The 27,790-nt window shown below is 39.6% G+C and overlaps 1 protein-coding gene and 1 long non-coding RNA gene across 2 annotated transcripts in view; both read right to left on the reverse strand.

The window, feature by feature from the left end:
• LOC136838570 (uncharacterized) overlaps window positions 1–15,024 on the reverse strand; it is a 23,927-nt gene extending 8,903 nt beyond the window's left edge. Inside the window, exons 1-3 of the long non-coding RNA XR_010853042.1 lie at window positions 14,888–15,024; window positions 3,291–3,413; window positions 2,099–2,206 (exon numbers count right to left, since the gene is read on the reverse strand). This is a non-coding gene — a long non-coding RNA (uncharacterized lncRNA). The remainder of the gene's footprint in view (window positions 1–2,098; window positions 2,207–3,290; window positions 3,414–14,887) is intronic.
• Window positions 15,025–19,861: 4,837 nt separating this feature from the next.
• Window positions 19,862–26,778, reverse strand: LOC136838571 (endoplasmic reticulum chaperone BiP-like). The gene is given in 4 exon segments (XM_067103718.1): window positions 19,862–21,010; window positions 21,013–21,917; window positions 23,956–24,096; window positions 26,642–26,778. Coding segments are annotated over 3 exon segments (1,968 nt in total). The 5' UTR covers window positions 24,084–24,096; window positions 26,642–26,778; the 3' UTR covers window positions 19,862–20,075.
• Between the last annotated feature and the right edge of the window lie 1,012 nt (window positions 26,779–27,790).

Genomic DNA, 27,790 nt, shown 5'->3' on the forward strand with positions numbered 1-27,790 from the left:
CATATAGATTTCTTTGTCTTCAGACAAAGCCCCCTTTAGCCTTAAAAGATACTACCAAGAAGTTCCTCTTGTTTGAGAAACAACGGAAACCTAACCAAGTTGTTTATAGAGGTATCAGTGCTGGAAAAAATCCCTTAACGTGGGACCGTGACTTACACCCTGACCACTGGTGTTGGAAGAATCAATCAGTCAATTCTCTCCCAGCACTGAAAATGGCATTACTGCAAGTCCTGCACTGACCTCACCAGAACCAAGGACCATACCAGGCAGTCATCTGCAGCTTGTGAAATGCGATGCAAACTTTCATCTCTAAGTTGCTTGCTTCCACCACTGAAAGAAACTGGAAACCCAGCCTTCCCTAGTCACCTGGGGTAATCAACATCAAGAGACAACTTACAAAGTTGCCCTAATACATTGATGACTTCCTGAAACCTAGCAGAAGTATGAAAGGCATTACAGTCTAGACCTACCCAGGGAACAGCTTGGTGTCCCTGCCCAAGACAGGGGACCTTGCACTGGTAAACCAAAAATTGGAAAAAAGATGACTTCCTTTAGTCTCAAACAGGTCCATAACAGGGGATGCCCGCAGCCCACTGTCTACAGCCAGCCTTTGGATGCTGAGTACCTTCCATTACTATTACCGTACTTATCTCAGTGACTGAGTACATCCACTAAAATTTCATAATGAATAATTACCTCCAGCAAAGGTAAAAACTGTTGTGCATGCTAATTTGACCAGCTAACAGAAAAAAGAGCAGAGCATTTAGACAGTAGTGTTTGCTCCTCCTTAAACATAAAATTACTAAATGAGGTCCAGTCTGCATTTAACAACCCTGTGAGGGAAAAACTTCAAAAGTGATATTTTGTTCTCAATCTAGGTCAGGACCAAAAGACTAGAATCTTCAATGCAAAAGCCAGCATTGCACAACACTTGTACAGTAATTTTCTTACCATATCACAGATCCTGTAACTACCAAGAGAAGGGTTTAATTGCTTTAAGAGGCTTTTCCTAATGACTCAAACAGCTTTGGAGGAACAACTAAATCCATTAAGGTTCCCAAAAAGAGTTATGGTGTACCAGGCCCCTTAATTACACGACCTAAAGACCTCCTGTGGTCCAGGTTATACGCATGTCTAGTATAGCATTATCTATAACATAGAAAGACAAAGACCTAAAACTCTAACAGCTGGAACTGACAGCATTTAGAATAACTAGGAAACTAAGAACTTAATGAAGTTGTCTATAGAGGTGCATGGTCAAGAAATACCTCCAATTCAACTCCAGAAGAGAGAAACTAACCACTGCCTCTGAAAACATTAGTAGTTGAACCTCTTGCCAACTTTAGAATAGATCCTTAGTCAACAACAGACAAAACTCACCCTAGCACAAGATGGTTATGGTGTCTGCGTAAACATCTAAATCATGTGGAAACTTGGAAAACTTTAGCAAGTGAAAGTTTCACAGAAAACTATAAAGCGGGGTCACTGACCCTTCATCCAACACGGGAAACAACTCGAACTTACCTAAACTCTCAGGAGGGCGGCACAGAAAATAAAACATTAAAAATAATAACAGTAAAAGATTACTCCACCTATCAAATCTAATGCCCTGAATCGGTGGAAAACTCATTTGGAGTAACAGATCGAAGAGAAGTAGCACAGCACCTAACCAGTTACTAAATGGGAAAGCAGACAAAACATGCATCACTGTAACTTAAGTCTTACTATTATTATCCTCTACTACAGTCGTTTCTACAACCTAACAAGCTCTCTCTGTTAACAATCAATTACCACATTTCATTCAATTACGATTCATATACAGTCGACCCCCAGTATTTGTGGGGGATGCGTACCACAACCCCCCGCGAATAGCTAAAATCCGCAGATACCTGAAACCCCTCTAAAAACACTTTGCCTATTTTGATAGTTCAAGCACCAAAAAACCCTCTAAAAATGCTTATACCCGACAACAGTATTTCAAGTTTTATCACAAAAAATGCAATTAGTCATAAAATTATGAAAATACAGCAATTAGTGAATATTTTTCTATGAAAAATACTGTGAATAGGCTAATTTTCCACGAATAATGTGTACATACGTTCCACAGAAAAATCCACGAATAGGTGATGCTGTGAATGCAGAACCGCAAATAGACAGGGTCCACTGTAGTTATCCAATCATAAATTTTTCCTCAGCCAAACATATCCTGGGGATAATAAAACTGGAATAAAGCCTGTTACAGCAATTCTTACCTTACAGGATCATACCAAGTGAATATTATATAAATAAATTATATAAATAAAGGAACAAACAACAGAAAAACTGAATGCATCTGCTGAACTCCTACTGAAATCAGCGACAAAAGTAGACTGCTGGCTACGGGTGTTTGTACCTATTAGTCCCCTGGTGGAGGCAGGGGCAGTAGATGGACAGATGAAGGATATTCATAGGAAACCAAGTGTTCTCATTTTTTGTTTCAATCTGTCGAACTCCTGCTAGCATGGAAGTAAAAGCTTGGAGAGGTAAGGTTCATTTCAAAAATTATGAAGTATAGTAGTAGTCTGATTACCAAGAGTAAAGTGACCAACTCCAGAACAGTTCCCAGAGAAAGTCATCATTTAAAGTAATGATATAAAACACATTACAAGGATAGAGGCATTTCAAAGACTTACTTGTCTATCAGAGGAAACACCTTTAAAAGAATAAATAAAAATTAATTAACAGAGTGTGTCACTCACTTCACCAAATCTGTTCTTCAACAACACAACAAATACTGCCACATTCATACTTCAGCTACTGAATCTCGGATAAACCTTCTGTGCCATAAAATTTCATTGCCAACTTCATACATGCACACAGTTGGCAGATCAGATCTGCAGAACATCAAACCTACTACATACAGTGTCATCCACTTCTAACCAATATGCACCCCCGTTTCCTGGATATCATGGCCCTTCTTTTCAAATACAGTATGCCTTCCTGTCGTTTTCCAGCCTTTTCTAATTTTTCATCTTCCATCTCCCTCTTAATACTTCCAAATTTTGCACTTTTCACTGACTTATCACAAAATTCAAAACATCCCTTGTTTTGCCTATGCTACCCTTTTTACCATTTCTAAATATTCTCACAATCCTCAACCTTTCAATTCTTATGTCATACTGAATATACTGTGCAAACAGTTTAAGAGAACAGCTTCAACATTCTTCATTTAAATTCAACATCCTTTCTTCAGTTCTATTCCCATCTTGGCTTTCACTGTAAAGCTTGCACAAGTCATGATGAATACTTACTCATTCCTACAAACTAGGGAGGATCCATAAGTCCATGGGGAGACTCAATGATGGCCATGACTCACTCCCTTATCCAACACCTTCACTGTCTTTGATCCCACAGTCAACTTACACATATCAGACCTGCAACAAAGTGGTGGATACTGGTCACAAGCAAGACTGAATAAAAAATAAAAAAGGTAGGTCAAGTTAGTAGGTTAACAAAGATATAGCAGGTACTGATCATTGGTAAAACATATAATGAGGTGGATTGGACATCAGGTCAGTAAAGAATTAGCAAGTATTTTTATAAGTTGACTGAATAGCAAAGCAATCAGCAGCCACAGAACTGCATCTCTAGGTTTCACCTGAGTGGAAATGGAGTGGGCTTGAGTACTGATCAAATATCTGCATGTTTGGTCCTGAGGTCTCTCCCTCCTTGACTTCACTTTTATTAGCAGCCTCTCCCTCCTTAACTTCGCTGTTTATAAGAAACCTCTCCCTCCTTGACTTCGCTCTTCATCAGCAATCTTTAAAATTCCCTTAAATCCAAGTTATGAGATCCTTGTTCCAAGCATAGACAGATTAGGCCATTGTTAAACTTTGACATGCAAGATGGGTAGGAGAACTTGCAACATCTTGGTTATACTGCTTTCAAGACCTAGCTATTTGAACTGCAAGATCTCCCCCAAAGTGAAGCTGAAATTAACTCAACATCCAAAATACACAATTTTACTCATAATTTGTATTTCCCCAGGTATACAAACCACAGAAATTGATATACAGTAGGTGTATCCTTCGGTGCAAGCCAAATTGGAAGTAAAACATGGAAACAAGATACGGTAGTTAACCATGGAAATAGGGGTGAGCAGGGGAACACCCTTCACTCACCTTCTGCTTCTGTTACTACTTACTTTTCCCCTCAGCCACAGGGACCAAGTGGGGCAGTTCAGGTTGGTTCAAATAAAAGTCTGATTTATACTCTATCAAAAAATAAAAATGATTTTCATAATACTGTATGTTGTTTCCATAAAAATACAAACACTTCCCTCCTATATAGGAGACTTATCCCTTTGGCAGGGGGTAGTTTCTGCAACTGAATGGAGTTGAATACCACCATGGAACTGCCATTCTAACTGCACTTGCAAGCACAGGATGTCAAGACTCCTGTAACCTCCTACCAGTCTAATGAAATGGCTGACCATAGCAGTTGGGTCCTGAGCCACAGTATCCTGCAAACTGGAAGGTACGGCAGTACAGTAAATATTTGGAGACCAATGACATCTCCCATAAAAGACTTCATGTTGTAAGGGAGCTTAATTTTGGCCATACCAATTAATGGGTTCAGAATAAGCTCTACCACATCCTCCCCTCCCCAACACAACACCCAGTCCTTGGTTAAAAGGAGGATGATCAAGGGAGATGCATCCTATTAACTAGTATGTACTAGAATTGGATGCCATGTGTGTACTCACCTGTATCTTGTCAGACTGCAGCATGTAATTCAGCCTAGATGTTGCTCTCAAAAGCAAGGTAAGGATTGAAGAGGAGTCCAATCACTCCACATACACGCCTCCAGATTTACACTAGACTTCTGGTACTTGTGTGAGACAGTTTCCTATCAGAAATGGAGCTTGGGCACTTAGAACACTTGCTGAGCAGCCATCACAGGTCCTAAGGAGAAGGTATCCAAAGACTTGTGGGCAATGATCCTCAGGTAGAATGAGGTAAACGTAGTCTGTCTACACCCAACATCAGTTCTCATTGCCTGAAAAACCAAAAATTTCTTAAAAAAAAGAGGGGGAGGGTCCAATGCCCAACTGCAAATGCTCTCAAGTGAGAGGGGAGGCTGACCTCGTCCTACAAGGAGTCATATGCCCACTTGTTCACTTCATGAAGTCAAGAGGGAAAAGGTGTTCCTAGACACCCCCTTCTTCCACTTACCTGTACCAAGGTGAAGTCTTCTGCACTTTAGCCTCTTGGAGTGGGCCCTTTTAGATGGTCCCTACCAGCATTTATCAGGCAAAGAAGCACCTCATCCAGGTTGCCACAAATGAAATCTACAAGGGATGGGATCCAGCAGCTCTCAAATCTCTTGTCAGGAACAGACTGGTTCTGAGTTTTTGCCATAAACTCGTGAGCAAAAGAGAACAAAAGAGAACCCCATCCCTCCAAGCGCTGGACAAGACAGGACAGGCCATGAACCTCCCCCATCCTTTTTGCCAAGGCCAAAACAACAAGAGGCTAAAAATGCACCATGGTGAGGTTCCACAGAACAAAGGGCACCTTCTACTTGGGAGAGGGTCAGACTGCTCAAAACTACTTCTTAGTACTGTATACATAACTCCAACGAACTGAAAAGGTCTAGCCCCTTCAGCTTCATTCATGCAACACAGCTGAGCAATAGCCTTTCATTGCAGAGACAAAAAGGAGCTTGTTTTGGCGAAGCGAAGGTAGATGGTGAAGTCTGTGATCTGATGATGAGAAGCTCTGAACTGGAGAGATAAGAAAAAGTCTCTCTCTCTCACACAAGATAAGCTGGAGAACCTCCAAGTGTGAAGGTGCAGAGAGTGGACCACAATGACAGTTCTCTCAGCACCTCAATCAGCAGTGTGGGCAGATTAGATTACCACTCAGCATGTGGCCAACAAGGAGCCGCTAGTCACCTGAAGACCTGGGGTGACAAACACTAGGTTGATCACCCTTGGTTGTGCCAAGGGTGTTGGAATTCATCACCCATCACCACCCAAGGGTCATGAACTAGAGCAAACTGGAAGCTTTCTGATCAACCTGGTTGTGAGTAGATCAAGCCTGGGGGGACACCATAACTCAAACAGCCTCTCTAACAGTCAATGATGCAAGGACCACTCTGTCCCTACTACCTGACCCTGATGGCTGAGTTAATCCAGCATGACATTCCACCTGCCTGGAATACCTTCTAGTTAACCAAACAGCTTAGCAAACTGCCCACTCATGCACATGCAGGCCAACTGGCATAGAGTCTGAGACACCATCCTCCCGTTTACTGACACAGGCCATGACAAGTGTGTTGTCACTCAACAGTACTGAGTGACCTCTTACACTGTTCCTTAAGTACCTGCTATGCAAACCATGTTGCAAGTCCTCAGCCACACACCTGACACATTCCCTCCTCTCCTGCAACATGCCTGAGAACAGGGTATTTCTAGAGGTGAGGAGTTGACAAACACTACCTTTAAGAGGTTTCTGTCATCTCCTTGCAAAGCGAGATCCCCCCCTGACCTCTCAACACTAGGGCACAAGTTAAGAAGAGGGATCTCAATGGGTAGTGCAATGCTACTTCAGTAGCCCCTGAAACAAGTGTACATGGCTTCACCAGCATGGAACGAGCTTCTCCAATGAGGACAGACAACCCAGGACCACCTGCCAAAGCAAAGCTGGTTGTTCCTGCCATGATAGTAACTGAACCACTACCTCTCGAGCTTGCTCACATGAGAGTTTATCAGGAAGGCTCACACCACTGCCAAGTCTAAGAACATGCCCAGGTACTTTGTCTGCTGCTTAGGAATGAAATCAGATTTCTCCCAATTGATTATGATCTCCAGCTCATGACAAAAGGCATGGTGTTCTCTGCCCTGAAGAAGCCATGTCTTGGGTAAACATTGGAGAATCCTTGAACTGGAAGATAGTCCCCTTGCTGACAAAACAGGTCTTCCAAGAGCTTTGATGGTTGGGTATTTGATAGACCAGAAGGTCTATCAAAACCAGGAAGTCACCCTTACTGATGGATTCCAGCACCGATTGGGTTGTTTTCATCTTGAGCCAAGTCTGCAACACATAAGCGTTCAATGGTGAGCAGTTGATTACCAATCTCCATCCTCTTGTGGAATTCTCCACAAAAAAGAGATGACTGTAAAACCATGGAGACTGGTGTTTTACAACTTCCACAGCACTTTTCTCCATCATTACAGGCAACCCATTACGTATTCATAACAGCAGAGAAAGGCATTCACCATCCTCTGCAACACCCTTTCTTCCCTTCCTGGCCACAGCCATGGGAGGTATATAAAAGGGCTGGGAAGACTCCCTGCCTTTCTTAGAGAAGTAGACTGGGGAACCTGTCTGGGCTTTGGAAGAGCAGATTCTTCATTACCCCTGACATTGAAGGTTTTGCTGAACTGGGGGGTTTAGCTGCAGCTGACATTATACTCAAAGGGAGGGGGTGTTTGAACATCATGCAGTTTATGAAGATTTCAGGAGTCAACCTCCTCAGTTCAGTCATTGCCTCTACACTACTATGTACTCAAGAAAAGCAGTGATGAGCCCAACACCGAATTGTTCCTTGGCAAGAGGCTACTCTCATGAGACACCTAACAAGAGAAGACAGAGGTAATCATGTCTCTCCTTCAAAGAACAAGGTTTGCACACTGGCTGGTGCTCTGGTGAGGAAGGTAAGGACACTGCACTGGACACCAACAGCCACCTAAGGATCACTCTCTCGTCACAAGACGAGATACTGCCATGGCAAAATCCATCAACATGGTCAACCATAAGTCAGCCTGAAGAGGAGCCATGAAGACAGGTTCTGTCAGTTGGCAAAGTGAGGAGTCCAACTGCAGAGGAGTATAACCCTCATCCTCTAGTGTGCAGTGCCCCCTCTTACGTGAAAGCAAGCGAGGGAAGGAGCTTGCTTAACTGCTGGAGGTGAGGGAGAACTCACCAACTGCAGATCAGGGCATTCATCTCCTTCAAAACACTTTGTGCTAACTGTGACTATGACAACCTGACTGAGGGTCCTTAAGGAGAGCTCTGCAAATGAAACTGTCGGTAGGAATGATGCCAGTTTCACCTCTCCGCGAAATAATCTCTCAAAACAGCTGCTCCAGCTCCGCCTGCAGGGGTTCCAGAGGAAAGAGATCCTCAAGACCCATCATACCTCCTAGGACAAGAGCTACACCTTTTTCAGGCAAAGAAGGTGTGACAACAGATCTCTAATCACTGGACCAATCATGGTCTCATGATGAACCAGGCAAGCCTCTCATCAATGAAGGCATGTGAGACCCAGCAGAGTTGCTGTTGGAAAAGAGTTCAGACTTTGACACTACTCCTCCTCTGCTCTTAAGCTCGACAGCCACTGTGCCTGTGGTACAAGAAAAAATCGAGTATGCACCCCACGCCTGCTTGGCAAACCATCCATACAAGAAGGATGCTCCTATGTAAAAGGCTCTGGTGTGTATTTCCATAGGGCCAAACTCAAGTTCCAACTTTGCAGTTGATGCTAACCAAAGAAAAAGTGCTTGGTAATAGCAGGTGAGTGAGGGTATTCACCCATTCACCCTCCTTTACAACTACTACTATCAATGACCAATTTCAAATTGCACTGAGAAACACTCCTATATAAAAGGCACTGGTCTGTATTCCTCTAGAACCAAACCATTGCCTTTTATGTAACCATTACCTTTTATGTAGGAGGCACTCCTTAGTGGAAGGGTAGCCCATCAACAACTCGAAATTGAATCTTCACCAGGAAATGCCATGCTCCTGGTCAGAATTGTGAGCCTGGCAGCAATGACTCCTGTAACCTCAATTACAAATATGCAGTCTACCATACAGATACAAAACTGATAGGGCCCTAAGCCAGAATGAGATACATCTAAACTCTCACTCTATGAAAACTTCAGAGAACCAAACAATTCCCTAAAGAAATCACAGCACAACTGAAAAAGCAGCTAGTATCAGGTTCAACAAAACTGATGGGTTCAGAAGATAGCTTTATAAATATCCATGCCCCCTTATTATAAGGGAGAGCAATGAGTCAAACCTCATGTGCCAAAACCCTACGACAGGAAGCCCAATTGTGAAGTCCTTATGCCATCCAAGTTCTTAGGCGAGATGCTTAACTGTCCAAGAGGAGCTTAGAGAATACACAACCTGTTTAGCATCCATCACAGGTACTAAGGAGGTGATGTCCCAAGGACTTGGACAATACCTCAAAAAGTAGTCCAATAAAGAAGAGTAGACTAAATAGGATCTTTGAATGCCTTGACCAGAAAAGCCAACAGATCGAGATACTGCTCAACATGAGGCCAACAAAAAGCTACTAGTGTTATAAGAAACCTGGAGTGGCAATACTCAGCTGGTCACTTGCCAAATCACTGACAAGATGAAAAGATATCCAGATTTCCCAGGGGATGCTGGGAGTCATTTTCAAAAGAAGCACACAATCTGAAACAGAGAATCATAACACCAGGCACTTCCTGTATATAACTGTGTGGCAAACTCGCTGATCACTGGAGTTCATAAACCATTTCCCAGGTAAGAAAGTGGATTCAATTCTCTCCTTACTAACTGCCCACTGCAGTTATGCTGGTTTGTCAAAACATTCCTTCCAGCCAGAATGTCTGTTTCATCTTAATGGGCTGTTAGTGCACAGAGAAGATGTCTTAATATAACTGCAGGCAAAGACAATGTGCTTGATGATGGTGTAATGGTGGTAATCCTTCACTTAAATTAATAGCAGTACCGTTCATAATCGGTGTACTGGAAAAACGAATTGGTTTTCATCTTATCAAGACATTAAGTTAACCACTCAAAGTTAAGGTTGTCTATGATCGAGTGTGCGTAGGTGTGTAAGTAAATGTAAATATGTGGTTATGTAAGCTCAAATCACGCTGTTTGAGATGTGTACGACAACGCAAGAGGGGAAAGGAATGTAGCTCTCATTGTTTTCCATTTGAAATGCCATATTTATCCCTTGTAAAAGGTAAGCATTTGTCTTAGTTTAGATGTACATGTTGCCTTAACACTTGATAAGCATTCTTTTGTATTTTTAACATGATGCAACAGCAAAATACCAAATTACCAAGAATTGTTATGGTAATGTTATGTAAGTTGCACCATCATGAGCTTGCATGTGGTTGCAATTGTACCATTATCCTTAGGCTACAATGTGCGATATTATTCCATAATTTATCAAAAGTCAATTCTTGAGTTAATGCCACTTATGTCATAAATGTAAAGTCAGGCTAACAGTGCTGCATAACTGTTAACTTAGGAATGAGTGCAGTAGTATACCCTAGGCTAAGGACTGCATGCTGTTTAGCACAAGATTGCTCTCCTAAATGAACTTTTGAATTACAGGGAACCAGTTCTAGAAGGAACAATAATGGAAAGAAGACAACCAGGAGTAAGTTGCTTTCACAATGTATTCACCTACTGGCAAAAACTAAAACATTAAAGAAACTGAGGGAGTCAGACTTTCCATTCCTCAATCTTAACCTCAAGATGAAGACTCATCTATCTTCAACATCAAGTACCAGTTCCAGCTAAGAACAGACCTAAGATTATCATGTGGTACACTTTTATTAGCTTACACCAAGGCTTGAATTGTCATGTATAGTCTGAATTAAATGTCCTAAAATAAATGGTAGTCTCTGAATGTAAATCATATCTACTGTCATATCAATATAGAATAGCCACAAGTAGTACTGTAATAACATTAGGCTATAATGGCAGTTAACAAAAGTTGACTACCTTGTTACCAAGTTTCAATGACCAATTTCAACTCATGCTAAGGAATGCCCCAACATAAATGTCAGTTACTTCTCATACCGCAGACAATGTAAGAAGTTTCAACCAGGTTGACCTGAGAACAGCATGGCATCTCAATGTGCCTGCAACTAATGAAAGGAGTGCCTACCTCCAATTAACCTAACCACTGTGTCACAAAGTTTCAACTTCTTTTCAAGCTTGCCCTATGGAGTAATCCTCCATAATTTGCTCTGGTTTGCATTTCAGCAAGAACAAAGACCTATCCCAAATGTTACGTTATGGCTATGTTCATATTATGCTACACAGACTGCCTGGGTTACAATACGGTACAGTAGCGCACCAAGATAATGGACCATGGTATTTCGTACTTACAGATATATCAGTACAAAATGGAAATATCATTTTGAAGGTTTTTGCCTCCGGATTGAGCACCAAACTCTTTTTTCAAATTGAGCGCCATAAGGAATGCTGGGAGTCTGAGTGAGGGAGAAAGCACATCACTCACACATGAATGCATGTTTATGCTTACAGTATACTGTAATTTCACTTTACTATATACTGTACTGTATACTGTCCTGCAGTTTATATTAACCTGTTAAGTGTCCTTTATGAGAGACATCACCACTCCCATATCATCACATTTTTGAGCTCGCAGGGCAGTCATTTGATCTATGCTAATTTTTATGCTTTTTTGTGTTCTTTTTTTACACTGATATTGATTTTTGTACAAAGATATAAAGATAAATAATATACAATAAGAAAAGATTAAAGAATTCATTTTGCATTTTTATATCCTAAAGATTATAAGTATGAAACATAAAAGGGAAAAAAAAATTCTTTCGAATGCAATTCCCTGAAAAATAGAGCCAGTAGGTTGATGAATTGTTTCATTTAATTTTCATTTGTGTCATATCATTTTAGTGCACCTGATACTGTAGACAAATTCTATATATTCATCTAGAAACTGGATGGGAAATCTGTTCGTTACTGTTGTAATGTGCTCCATGACTTTGACATCAAAAGAACTTCTAAAAAAACTCCAGAGGGTTTCCCTTATCCTGAACACTAAATTTCACACCTTTGGGAGACCAAAAAGTAAAGGGAACTCCACAGGGTTTCCCTTATCCCAAACAAAAAGTTCTTGGAATCCACAGCAGAGAGAGAGAGAGAGAGAGAGAGAGAGAGTAATTTTTGTGCTTACGGAAAAGGTGTCATTCCTTTTATCATTGTCATCATTATTCTCTGCAACGAGTAGCGATGTCTCCTCAGGCAAAAGATTTTTCTTTTGCTTTGGATTGCTCATTATAGAGGGATAAATGGGATCAAACAAAAATACATCAGTCGTTTATCAATGAATGCCAGAAGCATAGCAGGAGGTGGAGGTTGTTGTCCCCTTGTTGGACTGTCTTTCCCTTACAAAAAAAAAAAAATGCCATTAGTGTTACCAACTGATATTCCTACAAATTGTATAAGAGGGAAGAACATTTTGGACCGAATTCAGTTGCGCACCAGTCATGAAGTAAAATGTGCTACTCTGTTGAAGGTGATTTGACATGGGATGCAGCCGACCAAGATATACCATCAGTGAATACTTAACAGGTTAATAATGAGGCTTTTATCTTACTTTGCGGGTACTGTTTGTTTATATAAATATACTTTATAGCAAAAAGGAAAATGGAACAACTTCAATATTATGAGAGAAAACGACTATGCTTATGTAAACAAGGGTAACTTGATTAGTTGTCATACTTCTGTGTGACAGATTTGTTTAATTTGTATTAAAGATTTATTTAATTTGTATTAAACATTTTATAGATATCTTGCTGTTTTTACATTAATTAATATTAATATTTTAAAATGAGTAAATCGCTGTTATAAGCATTTTAAGGGTGTATAGTGTATACACTTAAGAGTAACTGTTGTAGGAGGGTAATGTAAAATGACTCTGAGTGTTTTGGGAAGATGGTTTGGAGGGTATTCTTGTTTGAAATGATAATAAATGGTTTTAGTACAATAATTTAAGGTATATTTTTGTTTGAACTACTAAGTTTGGCAGTGAACTGTTAAATTAAACAGTTATAAGCGTTTTAGTTTACGGGGTACAGGGTATGAATATACTTTGTAGCAAAAACATGCATTCATAATATATATATATACGATATATCAGTTTCTTTAATAACGGTGTAGGCTCGGACACTTTCATCCATTATCTCGGTGAGCTACTATATTATTTTACTTTAAATCACTACCTATTGCACTTGGGACTTGAAAATATAATTTTCAAATACAGTATTCTACTGTGAGCTCTTGAATGTTTCTGACATTTGGTATGTTACCAAATGAGTACTTTCTGAGACAGTGAATCCCACCCTTATACACTACAACTGGGGACCACATTGAGAAAGCAGGGTTTTTGGATGGGGGAAAACACAACGTCAAATACAAGGATATCAATCCCACTGACAGTCTTCATTCAGATTAAGGTAAGATTACATGTTTTCAAACTAATATCATGTACAAAGATAAGGACCAGGTACCTTATGTTAGGTTAGGTGTAGCTGGTCAGGTCACTTGTTAATAACACTAACATGTCAGAAATGTTCAAAGCACACATTAAAACACACAAAAATTATGTCAAGTCCAACATGCAATAATGGTTTTATGTAAAATTAGCTTTAGCCTAATATCGGTATACCCTACTAGGCTGTACCTAGAATATCAAAATGAAGCCTGCCTGCACTTATGCTCAAAAGGACCGGGAAATACTACTTTCTTGAAAAAATTGTCCGTTTAAGGCTAGCCTACCATGACTGACCTACTGAATTGATCTGAATATAGAATTTAGGCCAAAGGCCTATGAAGTCATTCAGTGCTGACACAGAAATTGACAGTAAAAGGTTTGAAAGGTGTAATATGAGGAAAACCTCGCAGTTGAACTATGAATCAGTTGTCAGGAGAGGGTGGAAAGTAAGATGGAAGAAACAGAATATGAAAGGGTATTTCTAAGTAACAGCTCCACAAGGACGGCAATTCTAAGTATTAGCTCCGCTCCTGTTTTTACCTTGGAAACTGGTTTTTCTACACTTTTAGGGCTTCTTATACTGGCGGTGCATTTGTAGGTTGTTGGCCAAATGGAATGTCCCTTCGTCGTCTTTAGTACTGGCCCCGGGGGGGGGGGTTACCCATATGTTAACAAGCTATTGCACTTGAAGGACGGGATATGAACCGTTCCAACAGACGTACCCATGCTTTGTCTTGTGAAGACCGCATATGGAAACCCCTTGTTGGATGGACTTCAGGGGTTAATTACAGGTTAATTACATTCGTATGACAAAAATTGAAGGTAAATCCATAACTAGCAACCAAAAACTGTAGAAAAAGTAAAAGTAAAGTTATAGAAGGAACCATACTAACCTAACGCACCCCAACCTAACCTAACCTAGTAGGCCGGGTTACTACGGAAAGATTTACCAGAAGTTCTAACATTATCCAGGAAGGAACCATACTAGGTTCAACAGTCGACCGAAAAAAAATAATGGTAAATTCTTGATAAACCAAAAAACCTGGAAAAGACAATTTGGTATTATTTTACTTATTCAACATAAAATATGGGTTTTTGTTGTATTATGATGTGATTTGAATGATTTTGAGGTTTATTTTTAGGCGGACTGGTAGAGGAAACCACATTTTACCAGAAGTTCCCCTATAACACTGCGCATGTGCAATAGCATTCCAGGATAGCCAGCATACAAAAACGGTATCAGTTCTGAGGTTCATTACTACAGGTTAATTACAGTCGACCGAAAAAAATAATGGTAAATTCTTGATAAACAACCAAAATACTGTTGGAAAAGACAATTTTAAAGGAAATACCCAAAACGGAGATAATGCTAAGTTCTACCGTAATGCCTACAGTGCACAGCATGAGGTGCACGGACGGCACTGCCTCCCTATGGAGGACTGACCGGTTGATTTTAGGCTAACATTAAGATAGACTAGGCAGGCCCACCTACACTCTTAATCTGCATATACTAGCCATTCACCTTATGCCTCACTGGTTTCGGTAACTATAATTCAGTAATACTTACACAATAGGGCTTTACGTGTACGTTATCGTAACATACCGGATGTTTTCACGACTCCACTACGACCCAAACATCAGACACACACATTAATAAAACTCTATGGCGAGTGTAGGGGTACCGTCCGTCAAAGGCGACCGGGCAAAGGTATACTTATACACTGAGTTGCCGGTTCTCTTATCTTATGCTGTTACTTTCACTAAATACAGGTGCGTTATGTCAATTAATTATATAAAAAGTAAATTAAATACTACTAAAATACATTAATAAATAAATGAAACAAGGACATAAAACCTTGTAATAAATTAACAATTTGTAAAAGATTAATAAACATTGACAAATGCAATAAAATTTAATAAATAAATATAACAAGATTGATTCATCAATGAATAAATCTATATATACTAATAGATAAAACATTTAAATGTTTCAAAATAAGTTCATTAGAATTAGAACTAAAGTAATTTAGTTATATGCTCAAATATCAAAGGAAACAGAGATATGTTGGGCCAGTTCTGGATTATTGAGGAAATCCGACTTTACTAACGGATCATGGAATCATTGACTTGGACCATTACTCTAACAATACCTCATTTCCAATGCTAGATAACACTGGATATCCAATTTTGGTTTGATTAACTCTTTTCCAATGTTGGATATCCACCCGTGGTTCGATTCCTAAACAATACAGTTGGATCTTTTGAACAGACTTCATAAAAATGTTTGCATATCAGCAGAAAAACTATCATGGCAAGACCACCGAGAGACTGTCTCTCGGTGTTCTCGATCATAGTGACAGCAATTATTGATAACCATTTAAAATACACATCATTACTAATATATATATATTATATATATATTTTCACGATGTATACCAAGTACCTGGTTATTACACAACTAATCACAGAATTCAAAAATTTACCTCACTTCAGCCAGATACCTGAACTCTCATAACAAATTTACGACTGAGTACTCTAAAGGTAACCGTGATCCCTTACAAAGCTTATTAATCACGTGAAAAATCAAACTAATTTTATCAAAACAAGTGTGAGGTATCAACAATTAAACAGGAAATATAGGATACTCTGAGTGAGTTTATCCATGTGAAAGTGGTTAGAAATAAATACTAATTTTATTATCTTAATTAGGGGGTCTGTTATGATCTGTGAAATAGGAACTAAATTACAGTATTGGACAGTTTCTCAGACAAGCTTTTATGGTCAGATTCTCCGTGTGGTAAAGTCCTTAAATTTGTGAGAGGTGCTAAAGAAAGAGCAGGAAGACAAGTACTGCTAGTTTATTGATGTTGTTTCAGATTTAGCTGGCCTTGTGCCAGCACGGGCTCTTGCTCCTAGAGCAGCCCGTAACTCTATGTTGATGAGTCCGTGAGATGGTTAGGTTAGATGAAAAGTTTATTATGATGCCTGAAAGTGATTCTGGTGGTGGTGATTTTGAAGTGAAAAGATTTAACAGGCAAGGTTGCAACCTCTTTGAAGCCTAAGGTAAGCATCACATGAGGACAACAGTATGATAGCAATGAGTGTTGGCTAGTGGGTGAGGCCAACAAATGGGAAAAAGAATTTGAGTAGTAGACACAGGTAGCTAGTATGCTAGCTCGTGATGATCTAAAGCCATATGCCTTGTCCGGTCCTAATTCTTATGTGTGTGCGCGTGTGTTTTGTGTACTTGTTGGGTGTTGATTGTGGTGGATAAAAGGAGATTTTGATAGGGGAGAGAGTGATTTCTAAAGAGACGGCGGTTAGAGATGCGATGGAATGGTTTTTGATTTGTTGTCTGGTTTAAAGTAGGGGTCGGGTCTGTCGTGCCTGTTTTAAGGTGATTGGTTGGGAAGGAGAGCGGGTAGGTAAAGGTAAGGATTCTTTCGAGTTACAGTGGTGGTGGGTAGGAGCATAGGAAGCCGGGAAATTCATGAATGTTTGCCAGTATGTGCTATGTTACTTGGGTAGCTGTTCTTTCATTTCCTTCATATCTTGTTCTTAACTGTTCTGTCTCTGTACAGTCAAGAAGGTAGTGTTCCAGGGGTTCTTCAGGGATTGTTTCACAGTGCTTGCATGATTGGGCGTTTTCTACTATTCTTTGCCAGGTCATTGGTATCCTAGCCTTAGCCGATGGCTTATGGCTGCTCGTGACATGTCTTTGGTTATATTGTGTTGTTTTAGGTTTGCGGTGTCCATGTACCATTTGGCGGTTTTTGAGCCACCGAAAACAGCTCTTCTAACTTTGCTTTCTTCCTGCAGTTGGCAGTGTGCTACTGCCTTGTTTTTCAGTTGTGTGACCGAGGGGGTAATTTTGCTACTAATGTTGCTGTGTAGTACCCCACTTTTTGCTAAAGAATCGGCTTCTTCGTTTCCTTGGATTCCCACATGACTCGGAATCCAGTTTAGTGTTATTTGCCTGTTTCTGTTTTGATGGAGGCTTACGACTGCCCATATGCTTGATAGAAGTCTGATGTTTTCTTTTGTTATAGCCTGTATTGCTCCTTTCAAGTCAGTATGAATTGTTGTGTTTCCCTGCCTGTGCTGAGAGTCTTCCAGAGCTTTGGCAATGGCAATTACTTCAGTTTGTATAGTGGAGGCATTGTCAGAGAGCCTACAGCATCCTTTGAGGGTTGCTGAGTGGACCCCAGCTGCTGCTGCCGAGATGCTGAGATCTACTGATCCATCCGTGAAATATTCATTTGTGGCTGCAGTTTTCCCGATTGCCTTTTGGGCTGCTAGCCTTAGATGTTGAGCAGTGCATGTTCTTTGCTTGCAGGGAGGACTGTAAAGTTTATTTTGAATAGTTCAGGCTCCCAGGGTGTTTGTTCCTTGTACTTTGTGATTGGCGTGTCTTCCTTGATTGCGGCAGCGCGATTTTGCATTTCTACTCTCCTTAAAGCTGCTAGGAGGTCGCCAGCATATGTCTTGGGGGGTTCTTGTTCCTCATATGCAAAATGCAGTAACACAAATTGAAAGCAGCTATACAGATCTAGGTCTAAAAATCAATACAGCAAAAGCCAAGGCAATGGCGATTAAACATGATCTAAACCCAAACGAAATACAGCTCATAGGTGAACCCATTGAATGGGTAGAAAACTTTGTGTACCTAGGAGTAAACATCAACAAACAACTCTCTCCACGTAAAGAAATAGAAATACTCAAGCAAAAAATCAAATGCAGGCACAATGCCATGAGAAGAATCACCTCTCTAAAACAAGGAGCAGCATACCATGCCCTCAGAACTTTCTACATACAGACAATAAGGTCAACTGTTGAGTGCGTGGCACCTGTCCTTACTCGCCTCACAAACACAGAACAAAAAGGCTTCGAGGTAATCCAGAGCAATACCCCAAGACTCATCACAGGTGCACCCATGTGAACTAAGTTGCGTGTCTTGAGAAACGAGACAAATTTACAATCTCTAACTTACAGAATAGATCAGAGAAACATATCCATACTGCTAAAAACCTTGAAAGGAAACAGGAACTGCCCACTCCAAGAGAGAAATCAAGAAAAACATTGAGCTTATTTCTTGCGAACATATCACATGCATGTACATAAGCTTACAAAAGCAAAGCCTGGCCAACACATCAAGAAGTACGGTTTCTATGCGGTCATCTGTGGTACATAACTCGTTAAGATAAACTTCTCTTTTGATAGACCATAAGGACCAGCATAGTGTAAATGTTTTGCATGACTGATTAGTTTGCCAGTTGGTGTCACAAAACGTTTTGCCTTCAACCTTCTCTGTAAAGTGTTTGTTACTTTGTTTTATAACCAACTTAACAGGGAGTCTGTGATATATCTCAGTTTGAAAGCCAAGAGTTGTTTTAAAATACCGGTCATTACAGCTGATTTCAAACCCTCAGTTATAAATGTACCTTCTTGAGACAACAAAGGACCTGTCAAGGCACTGAACTATCATCTATCACAGGGCATGGTGAATGTAGCAAACTACTCTAAATAATAGTCAAGCACACACACACACACACACACACACTAATGTACTAGTAACCTTGAATTGTAGCATATTTCAGAGTTGAGCTCTTACTCAGTACTGACGGGATGTTGGGTGTGGGGTGCTGAGTAAAAGCTTTGGGATGTCACAGCAAGAGGAATAAATTTGTGGAAAAAAAACCATCATACAGCGGGGAACACTTAAACACCTCTGATTGATGTACCTTGGAACACAAAAACAAAAAATTTTAAAAAACTTGGCTGCCAGGACAGCTCGCTGAAAACACCCGTCAACAGGGTGGAATGTTGACTTTATCATATTGTATTACCGTTATACAATTTTTATGTGAACACGGAGGAATGTTGACCCTCTTATCCATATTAGTTATAGAATTTTCGAGTCCAGACCGCTCCGGGGTGACTATTCCACCTCGGCACCCTATCAGACCTGATGATTACAGGTAGAACACACCGGGGTGACCATTCCACCTCGGAACCCTATCAGACCTGATGATTACAGGTAGAACACAAAGTCGGAATGCATATTGCCGTCATATTACTGCCAAGGTAAAAAATTACGGTCTTTCCACAGCTCACAAGTGCGGTGACAAATTTGATCACTTCGCTGCTAGTGGCCAGACAAGTTTACTGCAACAAGAGCACACTCAGAATAAAAGGTTAGCTTGTTCGAGGGGAATCAAGATTAGTCAAATCTTTGTTTGGTCCTACCTTCAACATCCGAAAGCTGTACATTATCCTAGTGTGAATAACCAAATCAACAATGTATAATTTTACTTCAGCCAGAATCTAGTAAAATAGCAATAGCCTGATTGTATCTTATCATTGGTCAAAATTAAGTGCATGTTATTTTCTTTCAGGCAAAATCTTTTATGATTTCGAAGTCGCATTGTTAGCCTTTTAGAAAAACAGCTCAAGTGCCTCAACAAACCATACTACACAATGAAAAACTATCCTAAAAATTATAATTCAAGAAAGACATTCGGGACAAAAGAAAATCATGAAGTAGAAAGTATTTTTTATTATAAATCACACATCCTTTCATTCTTGCTTGGAATGGACTTGTGCTTAACACCAAATAAAACTTTGGCAACGTGGTAACCCCTCAGTCATGCTTGATGAAATGGAACAAATGGGAGGAATGAAGATGAATGAGTCTTACCCTTACAACATAATGAATTATTATTATAAGTTATATTACAATATCGCTAACAACTCTCCTACAATTCATCCTTGTAAGCGTCTTCGTCTTCAGAGCCAGGAGGAGCACCACCTGCACCCTGGTATAACTTAGCAATAATTGGTTGAACAACATCTTCGAGTTCTTTCTTCTGTGCCTTGAAGTCTTCTGCTTCCGCTTCAGAATTATCTTCAAGCCATTTGATCTTTTCATCAATGGCTTCCTCAATTTTCTCCTTATCTTCATCTGTGAGCTTAGCTCCCAATTTCTCCTTGTCGTTTATCTGATTCTTAAGACTGTAGGCATAAGACTCCAATTCATTTCGTGATTCTACTCTTTCCTTTAGCTTCTTATCTTCATCTGCAAACATTTCAGCATCCTTGATCATCCTCTCGATATCCTCGGGGGTTAACCTATTTTGGTCATTTGTAATTGTAATCTTTTCTTTATTACCAGTGCCCTTATCTTCAGCAGATACTTGAAGAATACCATTAGCATCAATCTCAAATGTAACTTCAATCTGGGGTACACCACGAGGTGCAGGGGGGATGCCTGTCAAATCAAACTTTCCAAGGATGTGGTTATCCTTTGTCATGGGACGTTCACCCTCAAAGACTTGAATGGTCACAGTGTGCTGATTATCAGAGGCTGTCGAGAATATCTGAGATTTCTTTGTTGGAATAACAGTATTACGGGAAATAAGTTTCGTCATGACTCCTCCAACAGTCTCAATACCCAAAGTAAGAGGGTTCACATCCAACAAAACAAGGTCGTTTGTGTCATCTTCACCTGACAAAACACCAGCCTGAACAGCGGCACCATAGGCAACTGCTTCATCTGGGTTAATGCCTCGAGATGGCTCCTTTCCATTGAAGAACTCCTTCACCAACTGCTGAATCTTGGGAATACGTGTTGATCCTCCCACCAATACAATTTCATCAATTTCCTTCTTCTGGAGGTCAGAGTCTTCAAGGACTTTTGCACTGGTTTCATGGTAGATCTGAAGAGGTCCATATTCAATTCCTCAAACTTGGCACGTGTCAAAGTCTCTGAGAAGTCCTCACCCTCGAAGAAGGATTCGATTTCAATCCTTACTTGATGGCTAGCAGACAATGATCTCTTGGCCTTCTCAACCTCACGACGAAGCTTCTGAACAGCACGGTTGTCCTTTCTGATATCCTTACCCTTCTTCTTCTTGTACAACTTAATGAAGTGATCCATGACTCGCTGATCGAAATCTTCACCTCCCAAATGAGTATCACCATTTGTGGCTACTACCTCAAAAACTCCAGAATCAATAGTTAGCAGAGAAACATCAAATGTACCACCACCAAGATCAAATACCAATATGTTTTTCTCGCCATCCTTCTTGTCAATACCATATGCAATAGCAGCTGCTGTTGGTTCATTAATAATTCTCATTACAGTCATGCCTGCAATGGTTCCAGCATCCTTTGTAGCCTGACGTTGAGCATCATTAAAGTATGCAGGAACTGTAACTACTGCATGAGTAACAGTCTTTCCCAGATAAGCTTCTGCAACTTCCTTCATCTTGCCAAGAACCATGGCAGATATTTCTTCAGCAGCAAATACTTTATCTCCCTGAGAAGTGCTCACCCTTATATGAGGTTTGTCATTTTTGTTTATCACCTTGAAAGGGAAGAACTGTATGTCATGCTGGACAGACTTGTCGCCCCATTCCCTTCCAATCAAACGCTTGGCATCAAAGATGGTATTCTCTGGGTTGGTGGTGAGCTGATTTTTAGCAGAATCTCCTATCAATCTCTCACCATCAGCAGTAAAGGCAACATAAGATGGAGTAATGCGATTACCTTGGTCATTAGCGATGATCTCAACTCGGCCATTCTTGAACACACCAACACTGCAAGGAAACAAAAAAAAATATAAAGATTTACATCCCAAACATGTAGCTTTCAAGGTAAAAAAAAAAAAAAAGACTAGCATATTAAAATGTTAAGCACATAATCAAGTACTTGGGCATTTCCAATTTGGTAAGTTTCTTTAATTTCACATCTGCATACAACCATGTAATCAGCTATTTGTATACTTCATTATAATCTTGCTCCCTGATATCTTAACCAAATTATCCCATACAATGTTTGACATGTTGGATAAAATGGATTCTCTCATCGCCAGGAAAGTGAAACATTCTATACCTACAGTGAGAGTACACAGTTACCCACAACCTCACACAGGGGAAACTATCAAAACTAATTCTTATGTTTCCTGGCTGCACTTAGATATCCCACATTAAGAAAGTTTACACACCTGTTGATAACTACCCAACAGATATATAAAAATAATTTAATAGACAGCAATGATCGGTTCAAACCTCACTAGAGGTGGGGATTACCTCATCAAGGTAGTGTGTGTGTTCTTGAAGGTTGTACAAAATTTCAATTGTTTACACTGGACAGACAAAGATGCCACACATTTACATCCTGTAATGTACTATGATTATAATACGACTGAGTATTATGATTACTGAGACGACTGAGAGAGAGCTGTTGTATCTTAGCTCATTAGGGAGAGAGAGAGAGAGAGAGAGAGAGAGAGCTGTTGATAAGAGAGAGATTAGAGAGAGAGAGAGAGAGAGAGAGAGAGAGAGAGAGAGAGAGAGAGAGAGAGAGAGAGAGAGCTAAGAGAGCTGTTGATACAACCATGTTAAATCTGTTTTAACCTTAAAGATGACCTTTATTCCAATTTTAATGTGTATTGCAATCCCTTCACTAACAAATGAATTTCAAGCTCTAAGGCAATTTTTACAGTTAAATTTTCAATGCCTATGAAAAAAAATGTGCAATTCCTTATATATAAAGTGATTTCAGGTGGAATAGAGTTGTGAGGTTCCACAAAAATCTTAAAACTCTGGTAAAACCAATACATTCAAGTTGCTGGTTATTTATGAACATTTTATAACACTTACATAAACAAGCTATGTATACCAAATGGCCTAGAACTCGTCACCAACTAGGGCACGAGCCTCGCCTAGCCCATAAACAGAAAGACCCTACAAATCTGTCAAGAAATGCCCAGTCTTTACAAAATTTAGCTAAGACCTAACCCCTAAAGAGAAACTTTAACACTGCACAAAAAAATGTGTAAATCAACTGAACCACATACAGACTATACTGCCAATACCACCCAACTGGCTGTATTGCACCAATGCTAAAGACTGTGAGCCACATTCACTTAGGATTACCTATCACAAACTACTTTCTCACAGATAATAGTATCCACCCTTGGACAAATGTCTGGCCTCTCCAAACAAATGAATTAGCTTAAGCAACCAATCCACACATTTCTTATTCCCATTTTTCACTTACAAACATTTCTATGGAATATACCTCCCACACAAATTTCTTATTCCCATTTTTCACTTCCAACAAACATTTCTATGGAATATACCTCAACGCAGCCAAGACCAACTAAAGCTTGAAAACAGTTTCAAATTTGGCAGTCTCTCTTGTGCTGGGTTGTGGGTAACCATCCCCAGACAGTATGCATGGCATTAGTTCAGCAGTGTGGCAACTGTGGGGTGGTAGAGGTGAGACTGGTTTGTATGTAGGAAAAATGCAAATCTTTCAAATCTCCCATTGGTTCCTAAAATGACCACTACAACCACCTCACTCATCACATCTCAACCCCAAAACTTATCTTAAGCATTTGCAGAAAAAATGTGAGGAAAAGCCTAACATCAATTTGTTGCATCTGCTGTTGCCATTTATTCCATCAAAGTTCCATTAACTATTACCAAAGTTAAATTGCATTACTCTTCAAACATACTACAGCCAATTTACTAGTCTAAAATCGAACATTTTGAATACATACACTCATTCTCATCCACTGACCTTCAATGCCCTACTTAGAAAATTACCATTTACTAGAACACTGCTTACCATGAATAAGTTGTGCCCAAATCTATGCCAATGACTGTGCCAACTTCATCCTTCTTGTCTTTGTCGTCCTTGGCATAAGCTAGGACTGCTACTAAGCCCACCAGGGCTAATGCCTTTGTACACCACATGCTATCCAATCACCTGAAAGAAAAAAAATAAGAGTCAATTTCACACTAAAACAATCAAAAACAAGGTAAATTTTTAATGTAAACCAAATTTAGACAGTACAGTATCAACATTTCATTTTAAGCTACTGAACTTTTCACAGCTATATTAATGTTTCATATTATGCTACTTTAAATTTTTCACATTTATAAGACTGGGAATTACTTGAATACCAGCCCCACAGGCAACAGACTAACGTCTAACACAACAGTTGCAATGGATTCTAAAGGCTTTAGTTCAAAAGTCCCCTTACTGACAGCCCAACCCCCGCCTTGGGTAATGGAAGATAATTTGCCTTGAACACTAAAGTATAAATCCACAGTTGATCAAGGTGGGTTACTTTGGGATGGGGGGAGGGGTTCAAGGGCTCATACCTCTCCCTGGGAGCAACCTAAGTCAGGTTGCTTTGGGTAAACTATAAATAAAAAAAACAAGGACATAACCCTAGGATATGTCTGCATACATACTGTAGGCCTAAGGTTAGTTTACACATGATTTATAGCACCCAAAGACAATTTTCCACCACAACTGGTTACACCAGCATTTCCCCTGAAAATATTTCCACCCAATTGCCATCATATACTATTGTACAGTACTCATGATATACTAAGTTTTAAAGTAATTTAGATTTTTTAGCAAGGATTTCTGATATGCCATCCATAAAATTTCAAACTGATAGGGGTGGGGGGGGGGCTGCTCGCATCAAAATAAATTAAAGTAATACCACATAGGCTGGCATGATAATCCTGGATTTTGATCTACAATTAAGGGGTAGCCTGGTCCAGTTTATGCATTTACACACCAAATGTGGAAGTCGCCATCCACATGGCAATTCCACTAGTGGTTTTTGTAAGTTAACCAAACTGTCATGGCATGGCACCCTAATTTATGGTTAGGTTAAGGGAAATTATGGTTAAGGTGTATCCTGAATTGCACTGAATTTTCCAAGCAATCAGCAATGTGTCAAACACATTCCTGGGTCTGGGGTTAACTTTCACCAAATGACCTACATACATACTCTGGTTAACTTTGTAAAACTTTGGGGTTATGTATGTAAATCCTCTCAGTTAAACTCAAGCCCAGAACATCTAGATGGTGGTTTACTCAACATTAATCTTAGACCCAACAATCTGCATATGCTCTAGCAGCATAAAATTGATATATCAAAAACATGCAAAATGGAAGGCAATACATAAATCTGTTTTGGCAGGATGTAGTAATACCCTAGACTGGTATCCAACTTTTACACAAACCTGTTTCTGCAGGATGCAGTAACAGCCTAGACTGGAAGGCAACTTTCAAATATTTCAGCCTAGGCTACACCTGTCTATAATACCAGCATTACCATACCAGCTTCCAAATACATTACTCTCAAGAAATGTAGCCTAAGCTACTAAACTTATAAATTTTTGAAGGCATGTTCTTTAAGCATGTGCACACAATCTTACTTTAGAAATAAGGATTTTTCACACAGTACTCCCACCTAATCATAACCCTTGTCCCAATTGTGCACAGACGAGAGTAGTTAAAATAGTTAAAAACCATGCTTGGGTAGGCTATACCTATACGTATAGACTAAAATAACTAACACAGGCTTACCTTAAACGTAATTTCTCTCATGTCTTGACCTTATTCAATAGATGCCTTCATGGCAAAATGGGCCAGATTGGCTACCTATAGGTTTAGGCTTTATTCTATATGCAGCCTATGGGCTCCCGTATATCAAAATGGGCCAAATAAGATACACTAAACTAGCCTACATAAGGGCAAGGAAAAATGGGTCAACCCTATTGGGTTACTCTAACCAATCAAAACTAGCCTATACAGCGGCAAAAAATGCCTATACAGCGGCAAACTACAGCCTGGCAAACTTGATCACTAATTGACCTGCGTTTGCTAACAATGTAGCCTTCATAACAGTTACCCTTAAGCTGTCGTAAGTATGATGGTTACCCACATAAAAGCATGACGCATTCCTCAATGGTTATAGATTTATATTTCGGACTAAGACCCACCCACACTCACGGTCCCGGCGCCTGCCAAAATTAACCTGCCCACTCCTGTATTCTATACAGTAACCTATTGTTTTGTATCAATAATTTCATCCGCCGGGTGCGTGCATCAAGACTGTATTTAACATGTAGGGCTCCCGACCGATAATTGCAGCACGAACTTAGCATTTGCAAACCCATCTTCCAGTAAGCTTTAAGAAAGATCTAGAACACGCCTACATAACGATACTCTTATTGATCACTCGCTTAACTTTAAGGGGATGATTCAATAACCAATTTGTTTATAACACTCGTATTCTTAACGCTATTGCCTTGATTTTAAAGTAACCAACAGAGCGGCAAAGGAATGACCTATTCAACATGGAATTCCATCTCCTGCAAAATGACCAACAGAAGCAATGGCGTCCAAATTCATTAAAAAAAAAAAAAGGGTAAAATTCTTTCTTACCGAAAATCAAACTCGACCTATTGACACAAACAAATGCATACCGATGCAGTACTATACTCACCTAAATTATTAATGACAATCTCCCTACAAGACGACGATAACAGACACTAGAACTCAAGTACCGTGCACTTCACTCGGGACTGTCAGTAGGTGAATGACATTCACCCACCCGGTAAGGCAGCAATATGTATCGTCTGCAACGTCTCGTGGATATTTGTGATTGGCTGCCTTAAACCACGTGGTACAAGTTTCTCTCTCCTGATTGGTCTACGTCACACAACCGGGCCGTTTCCGATTGGTCCACGTCGTTTTACGTTCAGCGCTGACAATGTGATGTTTTTCTACTCATAACCTTCTAATAACCCTCTATCATCATATGTGAACAACTAAAATCATAAGTTTATCAATATTTCGTAAGGCTTCTTCGTAGGGACGTTATTTATCAATTCATCTTCTAGCCCTGGATTGCAATGGACCTTATAAGTTTTGGTTGTGACGTTAGTTACTTGGAGACGAGGAATTTGCGTTCATTTACAATTTTAGAAATTTTATCAGATAATATTATTATTAAGCACTAACATACCATAAAATTTAGTATAGAATATAAGTTAAGATTATTTTGGAATCAATTTTATTATGTAAGCGCATAACGTTGAAATGAAATTAATCTGAATAAAGTTGCGCTTGGTGATTGAAGAAAACGTTTCCCAGTATGTTGCCGTAGTTATCATAATATGTATTATTAACATTGTTCAATAGGCTATCGAGTATTTCTTTAGTATGACTGACTTTTATAAATAAAAATCATGTAATTAATGACTGTATCTGGTCGGAATAAATCGGGGCTTATGTGAAAAAGAGTATTAAAAATTGCAATAATATGTGAATATATTGGTAACTCAGGGACTTCTGTCTTCTGGAGGGATTTTTAGGACGGCGAAAAGACTGTACATTTTTTGTTATGTAAAAGTCACTGGAAAACAAACCCTGCAATTTCTTATCATATGATTCATCGGTAGAATTCTGTTTAAATCGATTAAAGAGACAATGAAACGATAACTTTGGAATTAGTGTATGAATACCGATACATTCCTTCGGAACTTGCATTGCCTTGGATTATTAATTAAGGAAAGGTACAGTGGTTTGAATTATTGTCGGTGGTTTATAACAGTAAAAGAATATAAAAAGAATAATGGAAATCTTCCGTTTA

This window comes from Macrobrachium rosenbergii, chromosome 5, assembly GCF_040412425.1.
Source record: "Macrobrachium rosenbergii isolate ZJJX-2024 chromosome 5, ASM4041242v1, whole genome shotgun sequence".
Taxonomy (NCBI): domain Eukaryota; kingdom Metazoa; phylum Arthropoda; class Malacostraca; order Decapoda; family Palaemonidae; genus Macrobrachium; species Macrobrachium rosenbergii.